This window comes from Panicum virgatum, chromosome 2N, assembly GCF_016808335.1.
Source record: "Panicum virgatum strain AP13 chromosome 2N, P.virgatum_v5, whole genome shotgun sequence".
NCBI lineage: Eukaryota > Viridiplantae > Streptophyta > Magnoliopsida > Poales > Poaceae > Panicum > Panicum virgatum.
The window spans coordinates 11327107-11351793 of NC_053146.1; the positions used below are offsets into that span (position 1 = coordinate 11327107).

General features: G+C 43.7%; 2 protein-coding genes and 1 long non-coding RNA gene across 4 annotated transcripts; 2 read left to right on the forward strand and 1 right to left on the reverse strand.

Annotated features, from left to right (window-relative positions):
* Positions 1-498: 498 nt before the first annotated feature.
* LOC120659728 lies at positions 499-2491 on the reverse strand. Its single transcript, XR_005669154.1, has 3 exons — positions 2419-2491; positions 2232-2341; positions 499-809 (listed from the first exon to the last, which is right to left on the reverse strand). It is a non-coding gene; the product is annotated as an uncharacterized LOC120659728 (long non-coding RNA).
* Positions 2492-3246: 755 nt separating this feature from the next.
* LOC120659729 (cytochrome b5 domain-containing protein RLF-like) lies at positions 3247-7277 on the forward strand. 2 transcript variants are annotated; one of them, XM_039937953.1, is made up of 6 exons: positions 3247-3388; positions 3667-3739; positions 4417-4765; positions 6250-6384; positions 6528-6578; positions 6934-7277. In XM_039937953.1, the coding sequence occupies exons 2-6, from the start codon at positions 3701-3703 to the stop codon at positions 7092-7094; spliced, it is 735 nt and encodes a 244-aa protein (XP_039793887.1). In that variant the 5' UTR covers positions 3247-3388; positions 3667-3700; the 3' UTR covers positions 7095-7277. The 2 variants fall into 2 exon arrangements, with proteins under 2 accessions (XP_039793887.1, XP_039793888.1); XM_039937954.1 differs by having other exon boundaries at positions 6857-7243.
* An 11629-nt stretch (positions 7278-18906) lies between these two features.
* Positions 18907-23807, forward strand: LOC120659730 (zinc transporter 8-like). The gene is made up of 3 exons (XM_039937955.1): positions 18907-19682; positions 20085-20234; positions 23368-23807. The coding sequence occupies exons 1-3, from the start codon at positions 18975-18977 to the stop codon at positions 23671-23673; spliced, it is 1164 nt and encodes a 387-aa protein (XP_039793889.1). The 5' UTR covers positions 18907-18974; the 3' UTR covers positions 23674-23807.
* The last annotated feature ends 880 nt before the right edge of the window (positions 23808-24687 follow it).

A 24687-nucleotide genomic window follows, 5' to 3' on the forward strand; every position in this document is an offset into this window, starting at 1 on the left:
ATTGAAATTTTCGTCAATCCCTTGAATGCCACTAAATGGCATTGAAGAGATTTTTTTGTGTCTATGACATGTGGGGTCAATGGCAATCAAGGAATTGGCTAAAATTTTAGGGCTAGTTTGGCAGCAACTACTAATTAACCCAGGGAAGGAAGTCCCTCACGGGGAATTTTCTGGGCTTACTCGTTCCCCCTCCACCCTAGGGGATATTATCCCCGAATGGGAGAATTTCCCTGCTGCTCTTTGGAACGGTTTTCCCCAGGGAGAGGGGGGTCGACCAAAAATTATATTCCTACCATTTTCAATAATCCAAAGGGAGATATGCAATATGTATGTTTCGAACAATCACAAAATGCATGTAACTTAAGAGGTGAATAACATGCGAAGATCTGAATCAACAAAGTGAGTAACATGGGAAGATCTGAATCAACACATCAACTGTGAGGAATTATTTGGTATAGCTAAGTCTGCAAAAGTTTAATTTAAGTACCATCTAATATATCCAACCAAGCAAATCCACTCATCATCACATCACAGGTCATCTCCATTCACACATCCAACATATAATAAAAATAAAATGGATCACTAAGAATTTTGACACTAATAAACATTATGACTAACTCTTTTCACAAGATTCACAATAGCCTTGCCGCTTCACTTTCCTTTTTACGTTCCCAGCGTAAAGATGTAAACAACACAGAACAAGGAAACTGGGCTTTTCAGGTTGCTTCCACCAAGTGCTTTGCATCAAACACAAAGAAACTGGTCCTCCAAAGTTAATCTTCATAATCACCAATCTGGCTACTCCCAATCTGAACTTGAACAATTAGATAATGTTAAGATATAACTATGTTGACAGAACAACTTTTATAAGAAAAGCTCATGACATATCTGTCTTGCCTTGGGCTTTGCTAAAAAAAATAACAATCAAATAGCACAAATAAGCTCAAAAAATATCAAGCTAAGAAAAGGCTAATAGAACAGACATAAAAAAAGGCTAAGTACTGGGTATGAGATGCTACCATGATTCCTATGCATATATTACGATTCAGCTTCTATATGTGCATAGCTAAGTACTGAGTTACCATGATTCCCATATTTTTCAAGTATTGAGCAGACCATTCTGATAGGTAAGTAGATGTGATTTACCACAGTTGTTATAACTCTGAAATAGTTGCATCCACGGAGTCATTATTCATGCTGTAGCTACTAAAAGAAACAGAAGGGAAAAAAGAGAGACTATCACATTAGTTTTTCAGACATGCTAACTGACTTGCTAAATATTCTTCAACTGGTATAGCAGCTTTAATACTATGTAAATAGGAAATAATTCAATTGACAAAAATATCAAATAATCAATAGCCCTTTAAGGTAGTGCACCCAACAAACTATCACATATTGATAGACCTAGCAGGGAAGCTCACAAGTAAGCTTAGTTCACAATATTAACAAAAGAAAAATATTATGATGTAAATAACTGGGTGGCAGATCTTCAGCTACAACAGAGCATATTTACAACAGGTAAAACCAGCACTTCTGTGCAATAGCTCATTTTCTTAACAGATCTGGCAGTACAAAATATAGAGGAAAAGAAAAGTCTGGCTGTGCCCTTAATCTTAGCCTGAATGGAAGATAATTTTCACACCTAGAGCTACATAACTAAATTGCAATCAGATGCAATTTTGGACAACTAGAATTCCAATTATCATAAGCAACCAAACCATGTAAAAGCCTTTGTCAAAAATCCACAAGTAACTGAATTACCAATGCAATTAACTAGAAATCTGCATGCAAAGTTACTTCTATCTTTGAGTTCCAGATACTCTTTATGCAGCACCTAAACTACTCTACTAGAGCAGAATTCATCAATTGCCTCGATTTGGTTTACATGTAGAACTCTTTCCTGCTTGTTGTTATGTTTCAAATGGAGGTCATGTCTGTTTTGATTTCAATAATTAATTCTGCACAAATAAAATCAATGTCAAAACATGATGTGCTGACTCCATATATCTGTTCTTTTCATGTCTGAATTTATTCCGCACAAAGAAATCGACCCCTAACTACTCCATACGCTTTGATGATGCACTATGGTAGATGCTAAGTTGCCCATACTACTCAGGAACATGAATACAAAAATTAAATCTAGTCAGATTTAGGGATCATAAAGAGGAACCAGCACAGGTGCAGTAAAAACCAAAGAAGACAATGCATTTCAATCTTGAAGCAATCTTTACCATGGCACAGATGGTGAATTAGTAACAAGTCAACGCCCACGCCTAGGACCCAATCTCTCAGGCCGTCCTCCGCTCGTGGCTGCAGGTCTGCAGCTCTTCCTCCCCAATATCTACAAGAATTGGTGTGAGGTGAGGAGAAACCATAGTGGCAAGGAGATGCTGGCGGAAGCGAAGGTGCTGGACTCACCAAGTAGAGGCAGAGGGACTGGATCGCGAAAGAGGCGCAGCAGAGGCGACGCAGCAGGGGGGCGGGGGGGGGGGGGGGGGTGGATCCACGGCAACGGCGCCGGGGATCTCATTCGCATCGAACTTGGGGGAGGAGATGCGGGCGGAGGCGGACTAACCTGTGAAGGCGCAGGTGCTAGCGTCGTGTTGGCGGTCTCGCTTGAGGACACGACGGCGGAGGGGGAGGTCGCATGGGAGGCGGTGGCGGCGGCGGTCTCGCCCATGATGCGTCGTGACTCGCGAGCGAAGCTGGCGGCGTCGAGAGCCGCGAGGGGTCGAGGAACGGGGAAAACGCTCCCGGCCTCATGCCTCGCGGATTTCTTCCGTGTGGAAAACGCAGCGAAGCGGGCCGCGATTCCGCGTCTGATGGGCTACCAAACGCCTTGACAGGTAGCCCAGGGGAGCTTACCCCTCGGGTTTTTCGGGCCCGGGAAACCGCAGGGAACCCGGCGGGGATTGTGGCTTCCAAACTAGGGCTTAATGGCATTGAGGGAATTGACACTAAATGGCATTGAAGAGTTTTTTTTGTGTCTATGACATGTGGGGTCAATGACAATCAAGAAATTGGCTAAAATTTTAATGCCATTGAGTGAATTGCCCCCCTACCAAACCAGTCGGAGCTCCCTCCTCCATCTTCTGATCTTCTCCCCTTCCCCTGCAGCGGGGACGGCTACAGCGGGGCCACCGGTGACGCTTCTCTCCCTCCTCCCCGCCGGCTCGGGGCCTGTTCATCCCAAGCTCCCACGCCTACGGCCTACATCGAGCCCCCGCTCCCAGCGCCCGGCGCGCGCGCCGTCTGGGTCCAGGCCGCCTTCCACAGAAGCGCGGCGCGGCGCCCACCTCGGAGGAAGTCGCCTCCTCGCCTTCCCCTCCGCCCCTCTACTTTGCTGCCGCCAAGTGGAGACCCGCCAGGAATCGGATCGGCTTTCTTGGTACGGCGCCCTAACCTAGCTTGCTCCGATCAGTGCATTCCGAATCTACTCCTCTTGGTTGGATACTCAAATTCACCTGTTTGTTGCGAATTCCATTGCTGGACGGCGGGGTGGGGGTAATAGTAGCAGTAAAAAAAAACAGGCCACCTGAACAGTAACAGGCTCTTGCGGTTTGTCAGCTATTGCTATGCAACCGTGAATCTGTATGTCCTAAATTTGGTTGGGGTTTCTGAAACCACCTAGTATTTTACACACCCTGCCTTGTGAACATGAACCAGGGTATATTTGGAGTGTTGTTCGGAAGGCTCTGAGATGGCTGATGGCGATTCATCTGACTTCACCTTCTGCAAGGTAGGCGTGGTGGTCGTTTGTGTCAGTGCTTTTATGTTTGCTGTTCTACTGCTTTGTACCATTACATTACTTATCAGTTTTTTTCCCTGCTCCCAAAAGTTTTCTGCTCAAAGCTCAACTGCGTACTTTGTGGGGTTCATAAAGAGTTTTGTAAACATGAAAACATCACTTAGTTCTAATACAATAGATAATATGTCCGATATTTGTTTCCACACAAAAATTAATAACCATAAGGCTTAAATCGTGTCGCTTGCTTTGATAATCCGCAATAAGCATGGAGCCAAGGATTTGGTTTCACCAATATATGTTCATTTCTGAAACCAGTACAAGTGCATAGGTTACATTTCTGTATACTATTTGAACAAGTCAAGCGGAGGAAATAAGAAACAGGATGGGTGAGGGGCTCTGATTGTTTTTGCCTTCTCTTTGCTGTATGGAAATGTATGCCTTGATGCTATTATCATGAATTCATGATGCATGCATCAAAACAGTTGCTCTTAGTTGTTTTTGTCTCAGTTGCTGATGTTGTAGGATTGGGTTAATTAGCTAATTACCTAGTGTATCTTCATCGGCACTCACTTCATTGTCCTTTTTTGGGTTAGTAGGTGGTAAATTTTCTTGCTAATGGTTTACTTTTTCTGGTATGGCGTCTAAACTTTTGTGTTATATCCTTTCAGGTTAGTTCTGAAGAAAATGACGGACAATTAGGATCTCCTAAAGCCATTCCTGTGGCAAGTATGTCGCTCGAGGATGTTCATGTTGATCGTGCGAAAACTGCAAAGAGTGATGGCTTGAAAGCCAATGACTCAGATAAAGATAGGTCTGGTAACAGTGCTAGTGTTTCAATACAAGACAGCAACATGAAAGAACCAATTACACAAACAAGTGGTGGAGCAGAATCAAATGTGTCGTCACAGGCAAAACCTTCATCGAAGAAACCTGCAGTACGGAAAAAGGTTCCTTTCGAGAAGGGCTATAGCCAAATGGATTGGTTAAAGCTGACACGAACACATCCTGATCTAGCTGGTAAGTTGTTACAGACTTTAGTGGGTGCTGTTTGATGATCTTTGGTACTTGGATTTATCTGGTTACTACAGAGTGGTTGATGCTGCTTCATAATTGATGCCTCTCAAAGGACCTGTCGTGGGGATCCGGGAATGACAGTGAAGCAGTCATAATTATACTAGTTGAAAACTTCTGCATTCTGTAGCGATTTAAGTTACTGTGCCATGTTTTTCTGCTGTGTATTTTTGTCTGAGATAAAGGTTCTGTATTTTGTGCTGACTTGTTAGGTCCTCTGTGGGGTTCTATCAGTATAAAAGAAATATTGCCAGCTTGAGAAACTCAATGCTTACCTTGCTGCATAGTTCACATTATCTAAGTTGAGAACCTTTAACTTTTTAATGTTTATATTAGCCATTTTCCTTTGAAGAAATTTCCTTTTCTAATTTAACACTGCCTACTGTAGCCTTTATGCCTTGGTAACACTTTGCATCAGTCCTAGCCTCATAGGACTATTCATAATCTGGGTGGCTGATGGCTCTTCTGAATACTAGCTCCATATTTATGTTTCAGTTTTGTAGCACGATAAGTCAATCAGGTTCATAAGGGATGAGCCTGTTGTTTTGCGTGAGGGCACAATGATAAGTTTCTTAATGATAATGGCTTTAGCTACAAATTAATAGGATTTTTTTATTTTGTAATTTATGTGGTCATAATAAGACTTACATGTCTTAACTTGATGATTTTTCTGATACAAGTTGGCTGTTGAGTACTTATGTGAAGACCAAGATGCTGTTATCAGTATCAGAGTGTCTTCATGATAGGCAGCTAGACAATGTTTACACCATGATGCAAAACCTTTTAAAAATTAGCTTGATAGAGCTAGAAATGAGCCGTAGGGGGGGGGGGGGGGGGGGCATTTTGCTTAACTTATAAACATATATGCTAGCAAGCTGTTGTAAAGAAATTTGTCTTTCATCGTATCGTGCAGTCCTATTTTGATGATCTTCAAGGTAGAAAAAGCACACTCAATGCTCCTTGTTGAAACTAATAGAGTGAGAAGCAACCGAAGCAATCTATCATTCAAGTGTTCCAAAATCTTGTACTGCGAAGACATCAGAACCGCTTCTTCTCTTTATATTCTTACTGGAAATGAAGCAAAGAAGACAATATGCTCGGTGGTTGCTCTCTGAATACTCTAACCAAGAAGGAAAATCACTGAACCAATTAAACTTGAAATGATGCTATGTGATTTCATTTGGGGGCAGGGGGGGGGGGCACAGCCCATGTTTGCCGACATGTAGCTCCGCCGGTGCTTGATATGTTTTGAGATCTTGTAAACGGTAAACCTCTATCTCAGTCTGAGATTGACTAGAACTATGTACTTACACTGAATTTTGAGTTCATGTTTTCTCATCTTTCCTTACCTGCTTAATGTGTGTTTTGCCCCTCAATTGATCGTACAGATAGTTGATGCAACAAAAAATATGCTTTTCTTTCTTTTATAGGGCTCAAGGGGCAGTCAAATCGAAGGTTAATTTCTTTGGAAGAAGTTAAGCAGCATAAAACTGGAGATTGCATTTGGACAGTTCTCAAAGGCCGTGTTTATAATATTGCTCCATACATGAAATTTCATCCTGGAGGTAATCTTAGATCATGCAGAGTTATTCTGTTGAGTTTCAGAACTGCTGCTTCCACTTTAAAGCCTTTTCAGTTGTTCCTTCAAAGTTTCGTATCATGATAAATTTTTTGCTACCTTGCATCATATTTTGGCATTTGTTTGCAGGAGTTGATATGCTTATGAAAGCTGCTGGAAAGGACTGCACTGCTTTGTTCAGTATCCTTCTATTGTTTTTTTTTTCTGAAAATATCTTGTTACTTGTTGTGTATTCACACTGCAACACAATTCTTCTCATGCAAGTTGATGTGTTACCGAAAGGCATGGAATAGAAACGACACATTATGTTTTGTCACATGATCACTGTGACGCTTTTGCAGCCTTATCTCGTCAATCTCTTGGTGATTGACCTGCTGATGATTCTGATCATTAGTTGTCTCATTATTGTGATTGTGCAGAGGTTTATAATTCTTGATGACTTCTTGACTTTGCTATAGATAAATACCATGCTTGGGTAAATGCAGAGTTCCTTTTGGAGAAGTGCCTTGTCGGATTCCTTGACCCCAACGAGTAGATCTCAAGGTTCACGCCATTGTGGCATTTTACCACTTCTGCACTACTGGACTATTTGTATTAGGCACACTAGTCGATGAATTAAAGAATGTAAATGTTCTATTGTATCACAATGAGAGTACAATAATTCATTTCGTTCAAAAAAGAAAGAGAAAGAAATAAGCTTAGTGTCTGTTCGTCCTTGTAGATGTGAGAAAATCCAGGGATATACTGGTATGTTAATGAGATGCGAGGTAAATTGCAACAAACAGTCAGAATGAGGCCATTGGCCAAGCCCTTGCTCCTGCAGAATTGAAGTTATTGTGGTTGCATGATCATGTCTATAAACAAAACAAGTGGTTTTCATATGCTTGTGTTATAACCTTTTTATAGCATTATAATATGCATTGGAATTTTCAAATTCATGTTTCTCACCTGGAAGTTGAATTTGTCAAAAAGTGCTCAAGATTTTTATGATTTTTATTATTCAAGATTTTTATGATTTTTATTATTCTTTCTGTTTCATTTAAGTTTTTATTGATTTTTTATTTGTATATTTTAAAATTTAATCTACAATTTTTATTTATTTTTTTCCTCAGACCCCGCACAGTGCGGGAAGCCTACGGCACTGGGTACGTTCTTTTTTTAAAAAAATTTAATCTACAATTTTTAATGGTCAAACTATATTGAGTGGACAGCATTGAAAGGAGATTTGCATTGGCACAAAAGTGGCGAGCAATTTGGATGGTAGAAGGGGAAGTTAGACTGCAATGAGCTGGAAAAGAAAGGTTTCTTTTAAAAGCCAATATAGCAAGACAGTGGATGTGCGTGTGTGGGCTGGGGTGTGGGGAAGTCTTCCTCTTCCTTGGTCTGTATTTTTTTCTGAAAGAGTTTTTCAATGTATTCTCGTGCTCTATTAACAAAACATTGGCAGTTCCTAAAAAAGTGCAAATCCTGAAGTTTTTTTATAACGTAGGGTACCATGTTCTTTATCACACTACAAAATTTAAACTTAAACTTAGCTTGTATATGGTCCGTGAAATAATTCATAGGAGTAACTTCAAATAAAATTTGATAAATGGACCAAGGGGACAAAGTGAATAATTAAGGATAATAAAGCCTCTTTCAAGATCATAAATCACTTGGGCTCCAAAACCTACACCTTACACACGTAACACTTTCAAGCAACCATGACTCATTGAGATGCCCCCATGGTCAAGATATTCAACATAGATAAAAAAAAGCCCCTATGTTTGACGACTATGGTAAGAGGGATCTTAATCTATGGGTTTGTTTCGTAGAGCTTCCAAAGCAACTTCAGCAGTGAAGTGATTCTAGCATGATTCTAGGAGCTGAAAAAAACTAGATTCTCTTAATTCACTTCCTGCACATAATCAATTTCTCCTTAAAACTTAAAGCATCATATAAAATACTCTTAAGTAACTTCTATCAAAGGTGACAGGAGCTCTACCAAACAGGCCTTAGCCACCAAAGGACACATAAAGCCGCTAATGGAGGTGCAGAGATTAGAGTTTCGATATTAACGAGGAAAAGAAATGGATTCGCTGTGCTTAAAAAAAGGATGGGTTGGAGGAGGGGAAGGACCGGTTGCGGTGGTGGTGGGCCGGTGGCAGCTCGAGGGTGGGCCGGGCCGCTGAGGTGGCAAGAGGGAGGGGCCGGTTGCGGTTGCGAGCGGGTATGGTAACCAAGTTGCCAGGTGTAGGGTTGGTGATCAAGCGTGACAGTGTGCCGTCGGATGGAAACCAGGAGGAATGAGGATCGGATGGAGCCAACTGAGATATTAGATGAAGATCGAACGATCGAGATTCGTTGCCTGATTAGACAAAAGAAAAATCAGGCAACTCTAATATAATCCCTCCCCTGAATGCACTTGCCGTCAAACACACAGATGTAACGCATGAAAAGTCGACAATTATCCGTTAAGATACTGATGAAATGTACTTTTACCAATGGTAATCTGTTATATTTCATTAGATACTGTGAAATGTACTTTTACCAATGGTAATCTGTTATATTTCACGTCTGGCGTGCGTTATACATTGATCTCCTTGTCACGTTAGAGCTTTCAAACATGACTTCAAAGTGGAACCAGATGCTAAAAGCAAATGAAAAAAAAGGGTGAAAGTGGCCACAGAAACGCCGTCGTCCATCGTTCTTTCGTGCTTTCCCCCCGTTGCTGCTGAGCCGTTGGTCCACTCGATCTTCTTTGCAAAAAATCTAATCCATCCTAAGTGGCATTTTTATGCTCTTGTCTTTTTAATTCACTTTTAAGGCCTACGGAGTGCCGTGCAATCGCCGTATCTTTTGCTCTGTTAGCTTTCTGCTTTATGGTCAATGGCGATGTTAAAGATGCTTCAGAATTTGGAGCGCTTGGGAGTCTGCGGAAGGCGTTGGTGGAAAGAAAGAGAGGCCAATGCTTGGTGGCATCTTCAACCTTGGACATGGCTGGCTGCTACTTCTTCTTCAGTGCCTGCTTTTCCGAAACCAAGGAAAGCCTACCAACTTTTCCCCAACCAGACAACAAATTGAACTTTTGAACGGTCGAGAAATAAATTACTATTATTTTCCCTTTCCAACTAATATTTCCCTTTCCAACAAATATTTCTCCGTGCAACTTTTGACAACTCAACATTTCCTCTATGCAATATATGTTTTCTCAATATTTTTTATTTCGGTCCAGCTTTATTTTATGGAACGGCACAACAGTTCTTTCGAAGATGCAACATTTTTTTCCACTATATTGTTCGTTCCAACTATTTCTATTTTTTCACATATATTTTCTAAGAAATATATGTGTCCTCAACACTCCTGGACTCAATACTTCATTTTCTAATCCAACATGCATTTTTAACATGGTTCTACCAATAAAAATCACATCCAGTTGATATCCCCAAATCGTTTTATTTACTTTTGTCACGCACAAGTCCTATGGAGAAAAAAAACCTGACAGGCCTTTACAATTGACCGGTAACATACTACTTTTTCCGTTCTAAATAGAAAATCCAAAATAACTAATAATTTAAGACGGAGAGAGTAACACGGACATGTTCTTTCTACAATCCTGCATATGTTTGGGCCAAAAAAAAAGGAACACATGTGGTCAGACACAAGTGATCGAGTTGGACAAGACCCATGGCCGTGTTGGTCGTCCTGCGGACAAGACCCAAGTCGTCGGTCAAGTTTCACTGCGTCTTGCGTCTGCGTGCGCTGCCGCTTACATTCTATTCCATTATATTCTATTCTACAAAAAAAAATCTCGAAGGCATGGTGTACTAAATGAAATCTATTTGCAAAACTTTTTTCCGGGATGAGTAGCTTTTCGCGACGAATCTAATGACGGTAATTAATCGACGGCTTGCTACAGTGATGCTGAATCTAATGACGGTAATTAATCGACGGCTTGCTACAGTGATGCTGAATCTAATGACGGTAATTAATCGACGGCTTGCTACAGTGATGCTGAATCTAATGACGGTAATTAATCGACGACTTGCTACAGTGATGCTACAGTAACTATCCTCTAATTGCGCGGTCAAAGGTCTCATTAGATTCTTCAGGTCATTAGCGCGGAGGTTCTGAAGTTGGTTTTGTAAAATAGCTTTGTTTGACACTGTAATTAGCGGTCAAAATGTCACTATTCACTAGCACAGCACAAACCAAACGAGGCCTACTTGAATGCTTGATGTCGACTCTGAGCTCGCGTCCAGCAGGACGTCGCTGCCAGATACACTTATCGCCTGCGCTTTCGTGTATTTATATATATACAAATACTAAGCACTAGCACTACATTGGCCGTGTTTGGATCCTATTGTAAGTGTTAGTGTTAGTTTTTAACCCTCCAAATAACCCTTAACACTTACTAGTTCGGATCCAAATGTTATTTAGCATTTAATGGTGCTTAAAGAACCAATGCTCTCTCTTTTTTCAGTGAGGCCCACCAAAAGTAACACAATAATTACCTCTTGGAGGGGTTAGAGTTTTGAGATGTGTTAATGCCAAATAACACATATGTTTGGCTCTCAAATGTTATTTGGGATTATTTGGAGTGTGTTACTAAATAACACATGCATCCAAACAGAGCCATTGATTTTACTGAAAGTATACAACTTTGGGCAAAGCTATAGCGACGAGGGGCGCAAGAAAGAAGTGTCGACACTCTGGCGACATGCCCCCCCGGTCGCCGTCCGCCGGCGGAGCCAACAGGGCCATGGGAGCCAGCTCTCCCTGGCTCACCGGCGACTAACAACGCCCTAGACTAGGTTAGGTTAATTAATTAATACTGTCCTCCACAAGAAAATGGAAAAAAAACGCAGGAAAAAGACATGGGCAAAAGGACGGGGCATAACTCGGCTCCATCGAGTCGTTTGAGGATGACGACGACGGGCGCCAAGATTCTCTGATGGTTCTTTTTCTGACAGATTCTGGGGCTGCTGGGGTTGGCGACTTGGCGTCGTCGCACGCGATTGCACTGGCTCACTGGTCTTGCTTCACGGCCATGGCGCGTACCGTGTGTTCAGATGCGCAGGGGCGGCTGAAGGAGGAGGCATTCGCCGGTTTGCAACCCAATGGTGTGATGAACCAATCGTAATGGAGTCAGATTGCGCCCGAGTTGCATTGTTAATGCCCTAAGAAGCAGGAAGATGGATAAATCAGACATGAGACTTTGGCTTCGCCATTGCTGAAGGGAAAGCTAGAACTGTCCTCGGTGCTCCATGGATCTATGGAGGATAGTTCAAGCCAGGAGAAAGCAATCAAGTTGCAAATAAAGCAGTAAAGCACACTCTGCAGTTTGGCTTTGTTAGCTGGAAGGAATACACACTCTGCAGTTTGGATGAGGCAAGCAGCTGCGTGCGTTTCGTCCCTCATTCTTATAGTGGATGTAAAACTCCCCCTCCTAGTTAATAAAGCACTCTCTTTTCGGTTCAAAAAATATACTCGAAAACAAAAGGGTTCCTTATTTGAAGAAATGACGAGTTGGCTTTGTTAGCTGGAAGGAATACTCTGCAGTTTGGGTGAGGCAAGCACATGCGTGCGTTTTGTCCTTTTTTTTTGGGAAAACTACGACGGGTTAGGAGCCAGCCTGAACAATTTTATTGATGCGAGGAGAGAGGTTGTGCATAAAATCATTTTGGAAGAGGAGGGGGGGGGGGGCGTGATTTAAGAGAGAATGTGGTAGCACCATAACTAGGTTATTTGCCCAGCAGTGTAAGAAAAAGGAGTCTTCCCGCTTCCCACGGTGAGCCCACAACTGTATCAGCAACAGCTTTCAGGACCTGCTAGATAATAAAGCACTCTCTTCACTTGCAAAAAAGATTTCTTACTTAAAAATAATGTACCAAACTCAGTTCAGAAATTTTCTTCGTATTGAAGCTCTGCACTGCACTGCATGCCATTTCAGTTTTCATTATTACAGGATTATGTCGATCTTATAGTAGAGGTGGGCCGAAAAAAAGTCCGAGTAATCTATAAATATCTTTTCTTCCTATCATTTCACAAATTATTGGCTGGAACAATTATCTAGCAATTAGAAGGGTTCATAAGGATGTGTTGTTAAGACTTAAGAGCTACATTATGTGCGTAGAATTGATTTAGAAAAAAAAAAGAGTGCATTGCTCGCTTGGCTATGCCCATCAACTGTTGCCTTATCGAAAATCTTCAACGGTGAAATCATTTGGCAGAAGACTGAACTACAACAAAATATATAACTTGCAAAACTCAATTGCAACTCTAGGATCCATAATTTGCAAATAAACCCAAATCCATCTTAGTATTAATCTAACCCTAGAACTTGCTTTTGGTGCTTTCTGCTACTTCTGGCTCAATGGTTTGTGGAGGTTCGATATGTCCAATACTTTTATGTCTCCACCAAAGAGACCGCCATTGGAGTCCACCTTCACTACAAGAAATGTGGTGATCTATGACGAAAATTTTATGACATTTTAATGGAGCGTCACAATTGCACACAATCTATGACGGATTTGAAAGTATGGACCCTAGGCCCAGAACTTTATGACATTTTATTGAATTCGTCATAATTGAGCCCACAAAATATGACGTTTTATTGAATTCGTCATAATTTAGCCCACAAAACATGACATTTTAACATTAATGTCATAAAAATCATCATAGCTATTTTAACTATATGTTTTGACATTTTCATTTTTAATTCAAGTTTTTTCTTCTCTTATTTGATGCTTACGTGGCAGCCTAGTCAGCGCACACGTGGTCTGCTGAGTGGGGCCCACTTGGGAGCCAGGTCAGTAGCGGCACTTGCGCAGCGCTAGTAAAATCAAAAAAATCCGCCTTGCGACCTGTGGCCAGGCAGTGAAGATGCTTACCACCACGCCACTTGATTGCTTGTGGTTGTGTTTAGACCAATATTTTATTTGTAGTGTTGTTGCATAGCAGCCAAATAAAAAAGTGACATCCCATGAGTCATGCCGCGAGTCCGGCCAGGTGCAGCGCTGCATCCCGCGGCACCTGCGCCGCCGCTGCATCCTACGTGACCGGCGCCGCCGTCGAGGCTCCTCCCCTCCGGCGCGCACTCCCCTCCGGCGCGGCCTCCTCTCCGCGGCTCTTCCCCTCCGGTGCGCCCTCCCCTCCGCGGCTGGAGGCCCTCCACTGCGTCTCCTCCCCTTCGGCGCGGCTCGCCGCCACGGCTCGTCCCCTCCGGCACGGCGGCCTTCAATAGCTTGGACACGCTGGAATCATCGATTGGTGGGCACCCGTCTCGTCTTTCCCCTTCTTCCTCGCGTGAGCACCGGCCGGCATCCAAAGGTATATCAATTTTTTTCTTGGCTGTGTTGATAGTAGCTTATGGATTCAAGCAGATTTGTTAATTGGGGTTTTTTATGCAATGCTTGTCTAGATGGATCGAAGTTGGGTGCGTGGTAAATTATTTTCTCTAGAATACATGGATGGTGTCAAACAATTTATGAGCTGTTGATTTGTTTAAGATGCGCCACTACAGCAACAAAAAGAAAGGATACACGCCTATTGTACAATCTGCTATTGTAAGACAACATCTAATTGTGCTTTTCAGAGATGCTTATTTTCTAATATCTTGTGATCATAAACCAGTTTTCTATTGTTTGCTACTTTCATCTTTGCTAGACACAAATGGAAAATCAGTTGGCTGCACCAACAGAAGATGGACAACCCAAGTCTGCAACCCAAGTTGTAGGTGCTGTGCTTCATCAAAACACAAAAACCAATCACTTCCTTTGGAATGTGGGCATCCAGGTTGCAAAGCGAAGGACTACACTACAAAATGTTCAAGCAGAATTGGAGGTGGAGAAAAGAACCAATTCTGAGCTTCAGTCGATCGTCAACAACCAGCGTGAAGAAATGGATGGTTTGAAAAATCAAGTCCAGGGAACAGAACAAGTAAGGATCAAAGACCAAGAGGAGAACCGGAAGAAGCAAGCTGAGTTGGAGAAGAAAATTGAGATGCTGCTAAGCCAAAATGAACAAAGCTGAGCATATGGTGGTCTGATCTGGTAGCTTTTGGGTGGCCTTCATATTTTGCTGAGTTATCTTGATGAATACTATATTTTGTTGTTGCTGGTTAATTTTGTTGCCTTGGAAAACTGTATGGCTTGAACTCTAGACTCTGGACAAATGGAACTATCTTTTTGCTGAGCATGTGGATTCTGGAATGTTATTGTTTTGCTGAGTTGTCATGTGAATTCTGGATAAATCTTGTTATTATGGCTGTGATGTGAATTTTGGATTAATCTTGTTTTGATTAATAATTTTGGGCTGAAATCTTGTTAGTTGATTATTAATATTGGGCTGAAATTTTGCGAGTTGATAATTAATCTAGGCCTGAAATCAGGCCCAACTTGGTGGCCCACTTTGAATTCGGCCCATCAACTCATGGGCTGTGTTGCTGATGTCAGCAGCCACGTCATCTGCCGCGTCGATTGCCACGTCAGCCTCACTTTCCATGTCAGCAGTCATGTCATCGTCCACGTCAATTTACATGTCATCACTGTCATCCATGTCATCACCATGTCAGCAGACACGTCATCCTCCATGTCATCAATGTGTGACATGGTAATTGAATCTGTGACGAAAATTATACTGTTCGTGACGTTAATTTTCGTCATAGAAAACGGGCTTGGTTTGGGCTTCAGGGGGCCCGGAGACATACCATGACGATTTTAAAACGTCATGGATCAAATAATCTATGACGAAAATTTAAGGAACGTCACGAGGTGTGATCTGTGACGCTCAATACATGACGTTATTTGAGATCGTCATAGATACTATTTTGTGACGGTTTTTCAGTGATCTGTGACGAAATTCAATCGTCATGGATCAACAGATTTTTTGTAGTGTTTGGTGTTGATTCCAATAAGGACCAAATGAAGGAAAACCATACCCTGCTTGCTTGCTTATGGAACGTAGTAGTCGCAATAGTCATCATATGATGAATCAGTTTTGATTAAGTACTAGAGTAATGGTCAACAATGATAGTGGAGTGTAATCATACAAGAGAATTCGAGTGACGAATGAGTAAGTAGAAGCAATTTGCTTGGAGCGGATCCAGCATGGGGCAAGAGGACTCAAGCCCCTCTGGCCCCCTAGCTCTTGGGGGTGGGGTGGTGGTGCGTATGCGGATCCATGATGATGATGAACCCTCTACTAAAAGGGTGTGTTACTAAAAATGCCCTCTTGTAAAGTACAAGATCCTCTTTTACCCTTTCCGCCACCTGCTGCGCGGATTGGAGTTTGTTTTCAAAAATACGCCTTTTGCAAACAAATAAGGTGAATCAAATTGAGTTTTCAAAGGATAAAGAATTTGCGAGCTGCTAGAATCTACACTAAAATAGTGAGATAAGCTTTAACCATATGGTTGCACGGCATCTGTCCTGAGCCATTGAGATAATGATTTATCATGGATGAGTCTATACTGAGATATAGCCCCAAATCAGAACTATATGAGATAAACTATCCCTGACGACATCTTCAACACTAATAACCATATATGAAGCATATTAGTTTAGATTCTGTGGGACAATAATCCGTCTTGTTCATGCATTCTTTGGTAAGGGGTGATAACAATTTTTATTTCCAAAAGAGGGTTATACAAAATTAAACTTATATTATCCAGTGTGAACATATGAAATAGGTTATTTCTGCATACTCATTTTTTCTGAGATACATGCTTAGAGCATGGCTAATAAGCCAGCCGGCGGCTGGCTAAATGAAACTGCCATGTCATTTACAGCTAATAACATATTCAGCTAGTATACTAGATTGGCTAAGAGTTGGCTACAAGCATTTAATGGCATGCAGAAAGGTCCATGCAAAAAATCAACTTAGCGCTAGTTGCCGGCTGAAAGCGGGCGATTTCTTTCTTGATCCATGTGTGCAGTCCGGCGTTTCACCATTCTCTCTCTTTTATTCTCACTCCACCACCTCAGATTCTACTGACATGGAACTGCATTTATCCTGCTGACTGTATCTTATAATACTTGCTCTAGAAGACCATCTAAGACCCTCCACAATGTAGAGTAGTGCTAGAAAAAAAAATGGGGATCCACATGGGATTACTGACATCACTTTTGATGTGTTGTAGTGTGAGCACCGGTGCTAGATAAACAAAATACCAAAAAGCTACCACTTGTGTCAAGAGTCTGACCATCTCAACATCTCACACTTGCATTGTCTCTCTCCTCCTTTTTCTTTTTGATTCAATAAGGTATCAGTGAATGTTCTTGCATCGCTCCTAATTTTTGAGGTGATGGCACCGTGTGTTGCAATGGTGGAAGTGATGTTTAAATGTTCTCTCTCCATTCCAAGCATCACTCAAGGCATACGCTGTGGAAGGTATAAGTATGCTGTATGGAGTGCCACATCACATTAATGCTGAGGTGGAGAGAGAGGAGAAGTGGGATGTAATCTTGGAACCAGCTAAGACATAGTTTCTACTTTGTGAGGGGATGAGGTGGTCATATATTAATGATGGAGCCTATATCAATAATAAATCATTATATAAGTTAGCTGTGAGTTGGGCTGTAAGTAGGGCTGAAAATGGTCGCGATAACCTCGTTACCGTTTTCACTTTTACATTTTACTAACATAGTACTACGGGTAATACAATAGATCTACATAATATCACCAACTTTATGTTCGTTCACTTCATGTATAGGCCATGCGAGGCATTGATTTTCTGGGATCTGATTGGGATTCCGATTGATTTGTCCGGGTTTCGATTATGATTCCGACTGATTTGTCTGGGTTCCAATTAGAATTTCGATTGATAAAAAGCTAGTCAGACTCGCATACGGGATGGACTAAGGCTCATCTGTCAATGATACAAGACAGACGGAACTAAAATTTGAGGTGGAAACCTTACTTGCTTTAGCAATAGGTATAGAATACGAAAATGAGATTGAAAATGGAATGATCGAACACGAAAATGAATACGAACTTACGGGATATCGAAAACGAACCAATTCGAAAGGATATATGTAAAAAAACGAACGGTCTACGGAAAATCAAAATGGAAATACACTAACCCGTATGGTACCCAATCATCCAACAAACCCGGCATGAGTACATGAAAACAATAGACAAATGATAATAACACAAGTAAATGTAAACCATGATAATAATTTATAACCTCACAAACAAATTTACAGCCACACATATAGTAGTACAGTATATAGTCGCAACTCATAAGCCCATACTTAGAAGATATAACAAATTCATAGCCACAACTATACACATAGTAGTAAAAATGATATATACCGAATTAGTAAAAACGGGATATCCCGATAAAATACAGGAAATATGGAAACAATTGGGATACAAGCCAAACAGTTTCTGTCCCATTTTTGAATTTGATATCTCGTATTTCGTACTAATTTCGATTTTGTCCGAAAATACGAAAACGAACGGGTAAGATGTAGAAATTGGAGCGGAATGGAATAAGATTTATCCCGACCGTTTTGAACCCTAGTTGCAAGTGACGTGGTACTATAAAGCCAGCAGCAGTCAGCAGACTGAATTATTAGTAGAAATCTATCTACAGAAAGTCAGCTGGCGGGGCCCTTTCGAGACACAACAGTATTCACACCGGAGAGGGATCATGGATGAAATTTCCACACGCCTACAGGCAGCGGCGGAGGACGCGGAAAAATCGAGGTATGTCAATATTGTAGTCTCGCTGTGTGTCCATGGGCTGCTCCATCACTCCGTACGCAACACGAAGCCATCCTTTGCGGCTGCACACGCTCCGCCTCCTCCATCGATGAACTGCGCTAGCTGCTGGCTCCGCATGACCGTGCCTCTCATAATCATGCCATTGTGCGCCCGCCCACCACTGCGTTGAAGGTTGAACTTTGAAGCATGATTTTTTTACGACGAGTGAGACCGTTGCGCATCTAAATGCTAGCGACCTGGGCCATCTACAGGCTGTGCTCCATTATTCCGTGCCTGTGGCCTTGTTAGCAGCCCACGTAATCATACACTTCAGCCCATAGGATCAGCGACAGCCCAAACGGTTCGCTAGCGTCGTCTTCTTTCTCCAGCATCTCGCCGTTGCTTGACTCAGATATACGAAAGCCGCCATGGCTGGTTGGCCAGAGATTGCAAGCATGGAAAGCTAAAGTGTATGGAGTATATATTTTAGGTAAAATCAAGGTATGGCGAGCGCCATAGTCCGCCATAACAGGCCCTCCGCCCCTGCCTACAGGGCTACCAAAACCTTTCTTCTCTTTCTCGAGAGGGTGAAAAATAAATGTCGACATCTTCGGGTAAACACCTCCGAATTACCCGAGGAAACTACGGTCCGTGAGCTCGGCGGCACGGTCAATTCCCGTGCGTGTCGTCATCATGTCACAGTCGTTTTCTTCTCCAAATCCCCAATTAACCCAGAAATTAAACCCTAATAAATACAAGGCGTCCGCCTCCTCCCTCTCCTATATAGAGCCACGTCGCTCCGGCTTCGAGCTCTCTCTTCTTGTACCTCCTCCTCGTGGTGTTCTTCATCGCCGGCATCGGCTCGTCGCCCACCGTCGATCCGCGGCAATGAGGCCACCGCGCGCCGTGCTCGTCCTCGCCGCCGCCGCGGCGCTGCTGCTGCTGCTGCTCGCGCCCGCCGCGCGCGCCGACGGCGGCGGCGGCGGGTGCGGGGCCGACGGCGCGGGTGCGCCGGGCGACCGAGCGCGGGCCAGGGCGCTCAAGATCGCGGCGTTCTTCTCCATCCTCGTGTGCGGCGCGCTGGGGTGCTGCCTGCCCGTGCTGGGCCGCCGCGTGCCGGCGCTGCGGGCCGACGGCGACGTGTTCTTCCTCGTCAAGGCGTTCGCCGCGGGGGTCATCCTCGCCACGGGGTTCATCCACATCCTCCCCGACGCCTTCGAGAAGCTCACCTCCGAGTGCCTCCCCGCGGGGGGGCCGTGGAAGGACTTCCCATTCGCGGGGTTCGGCGCCATGGTCGGCGCCATCGGCACGCTCGTCGTCGACACCGTCGCCACGGGCTACTTCACGCGCCTCCACTTCAAGGACAGCGCCACCGCCGCCGCCGCCGCCGTCGGGGACGAGGAGAAGCAGCAGCAGCAGCAGCAGGCGACGGCCGCGGCGCCGCACGCCGGAGGGAGCGACGATCGCGAGGGCCACGTGCACATGCACACGCACGCGACGCACGGCCACGCGCACGGCTCCACGGCGCTCGTGGCCGCCGTCGGCGGCGGCGAGGGCGACAAGGAGCACGCGCTGCGCCACCGTGTCATCGCCCAGGTAATTAATTCCTTCCAGTTAATCGTGAGTTGCATAACGCACGCATACGGTCTCCTCTAAGCGTAACAGCTGTGTTTTAATAGCGATGAACACTAGGGGAGTTTTTATATAAAAAAACAAGCAGAGAGAGAAAAAAGTTAGATTCATTGAAAGCTACGTATATGTTCTCTAAAATCTAAAATGTGGCACGTATTCAGTGATGGTTAGAATTCAGTTTGATCTAAAAAAGATTCATGTATCCTTGATCTAAAAAAGATTCACATAGCGCCCAAGAATGACTTGAAACTTTGAAACAAACACTTGAAAGAAAAACAATCAACTGTGGTCATACTACTTGCTTATAGTTTTTGATCTACTGCTTGCTTATAGTTTTTGATCAACAATGATGGTTTGATTCTTTAGGTGTTGGAGCTTGGGATCGTGGTGCACTCGGTGATCATCGGCATCTCCCTCGGCGCATCGGAGGAACCGAGCACCATCAAACCCCTGGTGGTCGCCTTGAGCTTCCACCAAATGTTCGAGGGAATGGGCCTCGGTGGCTGCATCGTTCAGGTACTTTATCTCATATAAGAAAAAGAAAAGATTGAAGACTTACACCAAGTGACGGATGCATGAAAGAAAAAAAAATATCACACCTAGATACAATTTTCCGTACTAGAGGTAGAATAACTCAACCAGATATATAAAGAGCAGTTGCTTTTCTTTTTGGTTGAAAAGTGGCTGAGTGAGCTCTTCATTCCTGGATGGAGTCCAAAATGCCATCATGATTTGACTTGGGCATTTGAAATGAGAGGCGATCAAGAGGCCGATCGCACTAAAGCATGATATGAACATCATCAGTTTATGCCTACTGGTACCTGCTTGTAGTCAAACAGGCATGACAGTTATGGTCTGTACTTTAATTTGTTCCAAAAAAGTTATACAAATTCAATTGGATGAACCACGCACAATATTTTTCCAAGTAAATAAAGTGAAAATGGGGAATGAGTTAACTTAGGGGATGTTTAGTTGGTGAAAATTTTTGGTCCAAGTGTCACGTCAATAGTTTGACCAGATGTCGGGAGGGTTTTTCGGACATTAATTAAAAAATTAATTTCAGAACTCACTTGGAAACCGCGAGACAAATCTTTTGAGACCTTTGACCGCATCATTAGCAAATGTGGGTTACTGTAGCACTTATGGCTAATCATGCGCTAATTAGGCTTAAAAAATTCGTCTCGTCGTGTACATCCAAACTGTTTAATTAGTTTTGTTATTTAGTTACATCTAGTGCTTCATACATGTGTTTAAAGGGGAGGTGAAAATTTTTGGATGAAAATTTTTGGGAACTAAATGGCCCCTTAATTCAACAATCTGCAAGGCGTACGTTATACAAATTCAATTGGATGAACCACGCACAATATTTTTCCAAATAAATAAAGTGAAAATGGGGAATGAGTTAGCTTAATTCAACAATCTGCAAGGCGTATGCAGGGGGCCTATGCCCCCTTCTTCTTAGACTCTGTTTGGTTCCTTTAGTTCCAAGACTAATTTTAATCTCTTCACTAAAAACTTTATCCTTTCCTGTTTGGAATAAGTGATTAAAGGTCATTAATTGAATTGTATAAAAGACCATGTTATCCCTGCTTGTATCCAGCTCCATACCCTTTAGTAGGGGTAGCGGCTAGACAAGTAAGGCTTTAGTAGGCCTTTAGTCCTAATAAGTACCTTCAAGAGGGTCTAAGGGCATGTACAACGGTCGTCCTCAAGCCGTCTGTGAGCCGACACTTTTGCAAAAAGACCCTCGCTGCAGCTTGGAGACGGCCGTTCCGTCGTCTCGCGAGGCGACGGCGAGGGCTCGGGCTCCCAGACCAAACCGTCGATGGGAAACCCGTTGTACACCTCGTCTCCATCAAGCAACGGTTTCTATGGATCTTGCGTGGTGGCTGGTTCTTGGCACGGAGAATCGAAAATGCCAACAAATCGAGAGGAACGTGATGCTTGCCTGGCTGTGACCCTCTCCGGCTCTCCCTCGGCGCCGAGCACCTCGCCGGTTTCTCCGATGGCTGCGACAAGCTCCTCCACGGTGAGGCTGACTAGGCAACGAGACGGCGCAGCGAAGGGGAGGCGCCGAGAGGAGGCCCCGGCGAGCGGCACATCAGGAGGATCCAGCCGGCGGGAATGTGGCGGCCATCGTCGCCCTGTTGGCAGAGGCACAGCAACAGAAGAGCGCAGCGTAGGAGAGAAAGAAGAACTTAACGATGAGCGGATAAGCTGGCCTCCATGCTGTGCGCCGAGTCAACGATGAGTGGATGAGAATGAAAGGTCGAGGTGAGAGTTCGAGAGGCTCACTGGAGGACGACGCATGTTCCAGACCGAGAAGAGATAAGATTGAGCTGCAAAATACTATAGGCTCGTGGGTGGGGTAGTGGTTTTCTTTTTATGTGTTATTTTTAATTTTTTTATGTTCATCTTGTTTTGATTGATCTCAATTATTTCAAAGAAACAACAAAAGTGCATACAAAGATCTCATTTAGACTAAATCATAGATACAAATATTCATTAAATAGTTTAAAGACAGTCAAATAGACAATCTATTGTACAAGTTGTTTTTTTACCGTCTGTATGCGGTGTTCAATGTACTTACAGATGGCAGCTGTCTGTACTATTGTACATGCCCTAATGGAGTTTAGTCACAACATGCACTTTTAGTCCCAACCCAAAAACCTTAGCCCGATTTCTACGGCTGTCAAATCAGCTAGAAACTGTAGCTAGACACTAATCCGCCCAACGCTACGTTTCTTGATGTGGGCCCAGAAGAAATTACAGCCAATCCATCCTCTGCTACTCTATTTTTTTCTGCTACTCTCTCTCTCTCTCGGTCTCTCCGCTAAGTCCCGTGACTGCATGGGCCCCCACACAGGTGGAAACGGGTTGCTTGTCCCAGCGCGGAACTGGTGGTTTCTTCGCTCCTCGTTGCGCGGGTCGACACGGTTTCTCGATCAAGAAACGATTTCCTTCTCTCTCTTCTTTAATTATCTTGCCACATCACTAAAATACTTATGTGGCAGTCCTATTAATTACAAAAAAATATCCTAGTCAGCTGGGTTGGGACTGCCCTAAAAAGGTGTTTGGTTCATTGGACTTATGCAAAAGTTCCTGGTACTTTAGTCCCTAAAAAACTAAACAGGAGGAATTTTTTGAGGCTAAAGTGCTAGTTGGGGCTAAAGAATCAGAAGTCACTCTTGAGGAGTTTTTTTGGGACTAAAAGCCTACATGAGGGCTATTATTCCACCCCCTACCCCCGGTCCCCACCTCTTAGATGCATGCAGATTAGGGATAATATGATACTTTGTGCACTCATTTAATGACATTTAGTCTCTTTTAGTTCCTGGAACCAAATAGGTAGGGACTAAAGTTTTTAGTACAGGGACAACTAAAACTAGTTTAGGGACTTTTGACAACCAAACACCACCTTGGTCTCTTCTGTTTAGATTCTTAGGGACTCAAGTGCAAGAACTAATATATTAGTCCCATGAACCAAACAGGTTCTTAATCGATACTCTAACATACATGGGCATCTACAAGCTAAATTTTGGTATATAAAATTTGCCTCTTATATTGCAGAGACGATACTAGCTGGGTTCCTCTTCAGATTTTTTTCTAGTTATTTGACTTTTGTCCTTAACTTGTTGTTGTTACATAGGCGAAGTTCAAGCTCCGGTCAATCGTGACCATGGTTCTCTTCTTCTGCCTGACGACGCCGGTGGGCATCCTCGTCGGCATTGGGATCTCGTCGGTCTACAACGAGAACAGCCCGACGGCGCTCATCGTGGAGGGCATCCTCAATTCGGTCGCGGCGGGGATCCTGGTCTACATGGCGCTCGTCGACCTCCTCGCCGAGGACTTCATGAACCCCAAGGTGCAAAGCAGGGGCAAGCTCCAGCTCGGCATCAACGTGTCCATGCTCGTCGGCGCCGGGCTCATGTCCATGCTGGCCAAGTGGGCCTAGTCATCACATCAGTTCTTGTTCTATGTACAACAGAGGAACTAATTCTTGCAGCAAAGGAAAGAGGACGTAGAGTTGCTTTTGCAGTTTGCCAATAATCTCATCCTAAGCTAACTACCGTACTGAGAGAGCTTCAACTCTCCCTCTATTGCAGCAATGATTTGTTTGCACATGTCACCTTCTAACTGAACACTTCAGATACTTTTTCATCAGGGGCTGTGTTTAGATGCGTAAAATTATGGTAAAAAGTGTCACATCGGACACTGTAGCGCACTGTAGCACTTTTCGTTTGTTTGTGGTAATTGTTGTCCTATCATGATCTAATTAGGCTCAAAAGATTCGTCTCGTCGTGTACATCAAAACTATGCAATTAGTTTTTTTTATTTACCTACATTTAATGCTCCATGCATGAAGTAAAGATTTGATGTGATAGGTGAATAGTGAAGTTTGGAGAGAGAAATTTTGGAACTAAACACAGCCCAGTTCATGCAAACACAAAGCCTGGCAATGACTCGTCATAACAATCTCCCACAACTCCCAAATCTATCTGCACTCTCGTCATACTCTAAATCTATCCTCTAAAAGGAATATTTTGTCCTAATCATCGATATTCTCTACTCTATATCCAGTTCTCCCGCACCCATCATACTCTATAATTCATCCTCTATACCAAGTACCAATATGGAGGATCCACATGTCATACACTATTTTATATTTTATCCCCACCCACCGACCCACCCATTCCGTCGCCTCCCCCCTTTGTCTCTCTCCTCACTTCTCTCTACCAAAACCGGCGGTGGGCCTCCTGCGGCCTCCCTCCCCGGCGGCCCTCCCGCGTCGGCCTTCCTCCTCCCAGGCGGCAGGCCTCCTGCCCGCGTCAGGCTTGTCCCCGGTGGCCGAGCTCCCCGTACCATGGCGAGACGGGCCACCACGGGGCGCGCGGCGTGCAGGCCAGGCTGAGCTCATCGCTGCCGCTCCTCCCCGCCGGACCCGCCGCGCCTACCTCCTCTTCAGTGG